The sequence below is a fragment of the Lagopus muta genome, chromosome 11 (assembly GCF_023343835.1).
Source record: "Lagopus muta isolate bLagMut1 chromosome 11, bLagMut1 primary, whole genome shotgun sequence".
Taxonomy (NCBI): domain Eukaryota; kingdom Metazoa; phylum Chordata; class Aves; order Galliformes; family Phasianidae; genus Lagopus; species Lagopus muta.
The window spans coordinates 9801706-9809026 of record NC_064443.1 but is presented as its reverse complement, the minus strand read 5'-3'; the positions used below and the strand labels follow the sequence as shown (position 1 = coordinate 9809026).

Below are 7321 nucleotides of genomic sequence, written 5' to 3'. Positions count from 1 at the left end.
TAGAAAACAGTTCTCAGTTCCCCTCATTTATTTTCATAAACACTACATTAAAATGTGACGTGACCTCCAAAAATCCACGATCGCATTCTTCAGAACCTGTCAGACACAGCAAGGAGGACACGAGCAGCAGAAGCTGCCAAGTGGAGGAGAAGCTTTAGGCAGAGAAAGGGAATGAAGTTACAAACCAGACCTGTTCCTGTTTACTGACAGGTGTCTCTGCTGCACCTTCCTCCAGCGGGATGAGATGAGAGAAACAGAGTTCCCACTTGGCTGCACGAGAAGCAAACAAGGCCAGAGTGCACAGTGGACAGCAGAGGAGGAACTGCACACAACAACTAGAGTAAAGAAAGACGGCTAGGGCTCTGCATGCAGCACGCAGGGTGTTTTTCAGTATGATTCACCAACACTGATTCTCTTCGGCCAGGACTTTACACTCTTCCAAGTACTTTCAAATAAGCCAACCTCATTCAGCCTGGGACCTAAAACAAGTTTCGTGATTTATAAAGTGTGATTGGAAAGGCTCCTATTCCCCATACTTGGTGGGAGTTTTCGTTGGCACAAGTAGGAGGTAGGAAACAGCAATCTACAAACTCATGGGACTGAAAGTATCTCACAGCACACAGTGACCATTAAACACTTTATTACTTAGGAGAGAACCTCAGAAGGGAAGAAACACGCCTGCTGGTGTAGCCAATCAGAGCATGCTAGGAACAGCTAATCCCAACAAGCTAGACAGGGTTATTTCTAAGTACTTCAGTCCCTTAATTCTGGAGCAAACGGACAAAATAACAACTCTTGAAACTCAGACGGGTTGGTGAAACCAAAGCTAGCACAAGGTGAACCAGGTCTGTGTGGAGTATGCCTCCAAGCAACAAGTCGTGCTGGAGTCAAGGCCATTCTTTACATTCTATTATAATACAAAAATGAAGCAAATGTTCCCCTCTCCTACGACACTCTGCCTGGCTCCAGAAGCATCCACACAGACCAGTACATGCAGGCCATTAAAAGAGGAATCATATTGTTGTCTTGGACCAGGACAGGCAGAAGGCACCAGTTTTGGTCAGCGTCTTTCCAGAAGGATGCTGGGCCTTCCAAGGAGCATCTGTGGTCCCTGTCCTCTGCTCTTTGGTAGCTGATGTTTATCCAGAGTTAACTAAAAGCTCCTGGAAGAAAAAAAAGAAGGAGACAAAGGAAAAAGCAGCAAGTTAGTTACACAGCTGTTGGCCTTGGACTATTTCTTTCAGAAACAAAGGAGCAATGCTGCATGAGTGACAGGCTACAGAAAATTCCTCAGAAAATGTAACGGGTATTGCCTTCTGCAAAATGCAGTCAGACACTCAAGGGGACAGAGGACTGTGGAAGCGAGAGAGCAGGTCATGATATCAAGGCAAGGCTGATTGTATGAAGAAGAATATAAGGTCAGTTGTAAACAATCAGGACTTATAAATCTGATGGCCTGCAGGAGAGAGAGGCCATAGACCCAGCTGAGGCTCAGGGCAGCTGAGCAGCAGGAACGAGCACAGCTCCACACTAAGCCTCAGCCCCAGCAGGACATGGGAGCACTTGGATCAGCAGCTGCCAAACACACACCACTCATCCCAGTGCTTGGAGCAGGACCAGCATAAGAGGGGAAGAAAATAAGAGAGCAACTCAGAGACTACCCTACTAAGAACTTTTATCTTAAGATACAAACCCCCTTAAAATGGAACACAAAGAGTGCTTACCCACATTTACAGAACCCTTCTAAAGCCAACCACAGAAGGACAGCTGAACAGCCAGCTGCACAGGATTCCATCAGCCAGCTAACCGGGCTGGATGTGTGCTTGGTTCTACTCCTTGTGCAGCAGGCATTTTTAGGAAGGAGACTGCGGTTCCTCGAATGTTCTCCTTTCTGGTGCACCTTGTAAAAACAGTGCTGCTACCACACATGGCAATGCCTGTTGGAAGGTGAGGGTGCTGTTTAGGCTGCTTCTGCATAGCAGGCCGATATTCGCTGCTTAACACTTGCAAAGTCAGCATGCCCAGACCACACTGACCACACACCTCCACAGAGAGCCCTGTCTCTAACAACAGGGAAACAGAGAAGCTTCAAGAGATTCAAGAATTAAGAGAAAATTGTTTGCCAAATTATTTAGACAAAGCTTAGCCACAAATCTGACAAATGAACCATCAGTATTACTTGACTGCCTTTAATTTCCCAGGTAATTTTTCTCACCATTAATGACTTACAAATTTCACACAGTGCAATACATTTTAAAAAATTCTAACAGCACTTGCACAAAATGCAATGAGCAAAGCAGCAACAGCTCCCAATCAATTTTGCAATACAGTAATTTGCTGTATTTGTACTGTAACACTTCAGTCAAGTGTCAAGGAACACTCTGCTTTGTGATAAAGCCACTGTTGTGACCACTCTGCAGTTAACCCCAACAGAAGGCGCCAAAAACTTTTCTGTAAAGCAATTTTACAAAACCTTTGTTACACAATTTCATGTTCATAATCATAACTACATTCTTTTACTTGTCCAGGAGAAAAACACAGCCAGCACTTAACCTCAGTCGATTCCTCCCAGCCTGGCCCATTCACATTCCAAGGACACATCCAGCTGGAGGCTCACAAATACTCCTTGTGCAAAAACATCAGGTTCCATCTCACGCCACATGACTAAGCTTTCCCAAAATCTTCTGCAGCCATCACTGGGCCAAAAGCTGATGGGATGCCAAACAGGCTAGACACCAATTTCCTGCCGTGCTGCTCACACCAAGGGCAGTTTCTGGGAACAAAAGATGTAGGTAACAATACTATCAATCACTCTGCACTGCTTCAAAAGAAAGAAACAAACAACAACAGGAAACCAGAGTGCAGTCTCTGAACCTGTCCAGCCCCAACTCTTCTGGGGAATGCGCTGTGCAGTGCAGGCATCATTAACACCAATAGCTCTGGAGATCAGAGGCAGAGATCAGAGCTCTCCTCCTCCAGCAGTGCCTGCAGAGCATCACCCAGCTGTAGCACATCTGCAGGTGGAGACTCTGAGGGCCTCCTGGTCTGTTAGCAGTTGATGGAAGAAAACACTTGTCACCATATGCACAAAATTGTTTTCGCTGTTCCTGAGCTGTCAGTTCATAAACCTGTGGCTAACTACTTAAAAGCACAGTTCCTTTGATTTCATGCCTCACGCGCTGTGTAATAGCGTGGAAGGACGCCACTTCTCCACGACTAAACCCATTCTTTGCTAAGCCAGCCGTTCACACCAGTGTTTCAACTCCAGCTAGCACTGCAGCCCCATGGATCCAGACTTGGCACCCTCTGGGGTCCCTTCCAACCTGGAATCCTCCCTGCAACATGCCCCAGGGCTGCTACAATGCTTACCTTCCCTTTGATAGGAGGAGCTAGGAAGGGGAAGGAGCAGCCTTTTCTCTCCTGCACATCCTTAGCATTGCAGATGTACCAGCCAGGCTACACAAGCAACAAGCCCAGGCAGCTCACAGCCACAAGCTGTTCCTGCATGATGGGATCCTCCCAATTAATCAAGTTGAGGCTCAGCCTGAAGTTAAGTGATGCATCACAGAGTAACTGCCCCGCGGCCAGCTCTGGATGTTCTCTGCTGCAGTATTAGGTAAGAGTTCAGGATGCAAGCAGCCTTGAAGCATGCAGCACTCACTGATAAATCAAGATGGTGATGGTGCCAGTTCCCTTCGTGCAGAGGGAGAGCAGATTGTTCCGAGTGTTAGGTAGACACCAGGTTCTGATTTGAAAAACTCCAGCCCAGCACGACCACCTACAAGAACGGTCTTCAGTATGGGGTTCGAGGCAATCCATCACAGCTGTGTCCCAGTGCAGGAGCTCGGCATCCTCTCCATGCTCCATGCCTTGGCTCCAGGTGAAACCCATCAACTCCAGGCCTTAAGGAACCTCTTCCCTCTGGATTTGCCAGATGCAGTCTGCCAAGCCCCAGCTGGACCAAGATGTATTTATTTAACCAGCCTTTAGTCTCACAGGGGTAAACCCTGCAAGTGTCCTCAGTGGATGCCTTACTTTGTACTAACATTCCTTCAAGCAGTCACACCATGGTGCCTGCACATCTGGGCACTGCGTAGCCGTGAAGAAATCAGAGAGCAGACCTCCATGATAAATGAGTTGGTGCATTTGGAATGTCAGTGACAAAGCAGAAATTAATCTCCATAGTTCCCAGCTCCGTGCCACGCGCAGGCAGTTTTCTCAAACCCAGAAGACCTGTAGGCATGCAGCAGACTTCAGTAATATGACCAAGTCACTTCTTCATCTCTGCTCGTGTGCAAAGAGGCACTAACAAACTACAGAAATCCTCACCTGTCCTAAGATGGGTGTCCAAGGCCTTTCTGCTGGATAAGGCATTTGTTGTGGGGCTATTAGCAGCCCATAGCATTGTAAGGGACATTTGAGTCACTCTGGTTTGATGTATGCTGTAGGTATTTTTTGGTTATGTGCAATTTGTTCTGTTACATTCGGGGTATTGGCTGTTCTGCTGAGCAGCTGTGCTGACTAATGGATCGTAGCACTTCTGTGCCATACAGTTATTGCGCAGAAAAGCCTCTCTGTCTCCCTCATCCTTCAGAAGTCCAACAGTTGCTGTCCTTGGGTTTGGAATACGAAGGGGCCGGAGTACGCCTGGCAGCAACAAAAAGCATTAATTCAAAATGCTATTAAAAGAGTTTTGTTGTCCCTCTTCTCCACGTTAACAGCTTTGCAGAGCAGAGGAGCTCACCCGGTGACTTCTCAGCTGCTTCCCTGGGACAGGGCCCTCAGAGCAGGGCAGCAGAACAGCACTTTCTGGGATGTGCTGTCAAATACATTGCCCTGCACTGCCAGAACACCGGGCTGTTTACCAGCACAGCCAATCTCCAGCTATTCCAAGCCTCACCTGTTTGTTCATGCATTCTAACATTGATTTCCTCCAGACATTTGTTCTAACTCGGAGAGAGCTCCCATCATCAGCCTCACTTCACAGGAAACGCTTTGCCACTGACTGAGCAGCTCTGCAGTCCCCAAGCAGCAAGAAGCCCCTGGCTGAGCCAGGAGCCCCAGAGCCACAGCGGGGAGCAGGAGGCCATGCTCAGCTCTTTTCATTTGGGACACGTGCTGGAAAATGGTAGGGCCAGGAGGAACAAACAGGGCTCTGCAGAGGGTTGCCACTGAAAGGATGGCTGATTAATTAATTGGAGTGCAAACTGAGGACGGGTTTTGTTCAATCGATGTTAATTGCATTTAATCTTATTCTTGCTGTTAAGAAAAGCCATTGGGCCGGGCTAGTGCCTGACACGCAGCTTTCACCCACACTTGGGAGGCGAGGCAGGAGGGGAGAAGTAATGGAAAGAAAGGAAATAACCCTTCCTCACCCCTTCTGCATCACTGCACAACTTCATTGGGTCTGTTCCATTATTTAAACAATTTTTGTTTTCCAATAAAATTACACAGGAGCTCTAAAGGACAAAAACTGGATGTGGAGCATTTCACCACTAGTTGTTCTGGCTCTCCTGGGTACTGGCTCAGAGCTTTGTAAACCCACAGAGCCGTGGCTATCCAGCTGCTGCAAGGGACTGAAATTAAGAAAATCACCTGCGTGAAGCAGTGCCAGCTCTGCGCCCCCCTGCCCCAGCACACCTTGCAGCTGCTGCCTGCCTCTCCCACCAGATTGGCCAGAGCATCTCTCAGCTTGCTGCTGATCTCAGCTCCACGTACCAAACGGCACTGAACTCTGCCTTTCCCTAACACAGAATCATTAAGGTCAGAAAAGATCTAAGATCACCAAGTCCAACCCCAACCCCCCACACCATGCCCACTGACCTGCAGTGCCACAGCTCCGCAGTCCCTGAACGCCTCCAAGGACGGTCACCCCAACCCTGTGCTGTAGTTTATCAGTGGTTTCCTTCATCCCTTGACAAGCATTAGTGCCACTGCCTCTTTCTAAGTAAAGAGGACGTATCACAAATGCTGTGAAGGACTGGCTGAGCATTAAGTGGTCTGAAATGGCTTTACTAGACTCGGTCAAGATTGCTTTAGAATCATTTCCCTTTAGGACTGTGACCCTCTTTCTTTACAGCCAGCATAATGATTCTACCTCATGGGATGGTAATTGCATCCCACTATCTATACACATCAGAAGGTAGAGACTGCAAACACAGCACAGCATCTTTCTGGAGCAAGCTGAAGGCAGGAACGCACAGGAGGAGGGGATAATGCTGGGCCTAACCCTAACCCCTCTGCCCCACAGCCAGAGGCACCCCGAGCATTTTGCAAGCTCCTGGATTAGTCCCAGGAGGATCCAAAAGCAGAACAACGACAACTCGTACAAATACAGCTCCAGTTTTGTAAGGATTAAAATGAACTTCATCCAACTGTGAATATCCATTTCCAGAGCCAATAGGAATGGAAAACCTCTTACTGATGCAACAGAATTTCGTTATTGCAAACCCTAAACCCACAACATTTGCAAGCTAAGTACAGCAACAGTAACATAGTTTGCTGGGGGACACTGACAGCAGGGTTTAACTGCTGCACCACCAAGCCCTGATCTGAGCAACCTTCACAAAACCCACACACAGAAAGGCAACAGTTTCCACATATCCCCACTCCTGGTGGATAAAAGAAAAAAAATAATCCCAGAAGCCAAACGATTTTGGATTAAGTTGTATACGTGACCTGTAATAGCCTACTGGAAGGAAGAAAGAGATGCAGTAAATACTTGCAAAGCCATTCCAGTATTTTGAATTAAATGAATTACAGAAATGGAAAGTACACGATGCAAGACGTTACAAAACAAGGCGCCAGGAAGGTGCAGGAATTGGAAACAAGCTGGCAAATGATCCCTGCAGACTACTGAGGAAAATTAATAGAGAGAAAAAGGATATGGTAACAATACTGACTGATGAACAGCAGCGTTAGGTACATAAATTCAGGATGTCAAGCTTCTACTTAAATCCAGTTCTGGAAGAAGAACAGCAAGCCCTACTGTTAAAATGCACTGGAAGCACGAAGGCCAGCAATGCCAAGCCTCATTTCAGGACAGGCTTCCCCTGTGCATCCCTCCAGATTGAAGTTTCTGACTTTAATTATTCCTGAAGCATTGTGTATACAGGGATTCAGAGCAGGGATTACTAGCAGGATCCTTGTTATGAGCACCACTTCTCAAACAAATTACACTTCACTTGACGTCAGTAACATACACAAGAAAACAAATTAGATAAAGGCAGCAGGACGGCATGAAACAGATCCAGTGCAAGGAAACTTCACAAGGTCACCCAGAAAAATAAACACATTTTTAAAGGTAAACTTGTACTTTTCC

General features: G+C 47.1%; 1 protein-coding gene across 2 annotated transcripts in view; it reads right to left on the bottom strand.

Annotated features, from left to right (window-relative positions):
- Window positions 1-623: 623 nt before the first annotated feature.
- Window positions 624-7321, bottom strand: part of CHCHD6 (coiled-coil-helix-coiled-coil-helix domain containing 6) — a 101019-nt gene continuing 94321 nt past the window's right edge. For both annotated transcript variants that reach the window (XM_048957943.1, XM_048957944.1), the window contains one exon: window positions 624-1163. In XM_048957943.1, coding sequence (XP_048813900.1) covers window positions 1140-1163 — 24 coding nt within the window. In that variant the 3' untranslated portion in view covers window positions 624-1139. The remainder of the gene's footprint in view (window positions 1164-7321) is intronic.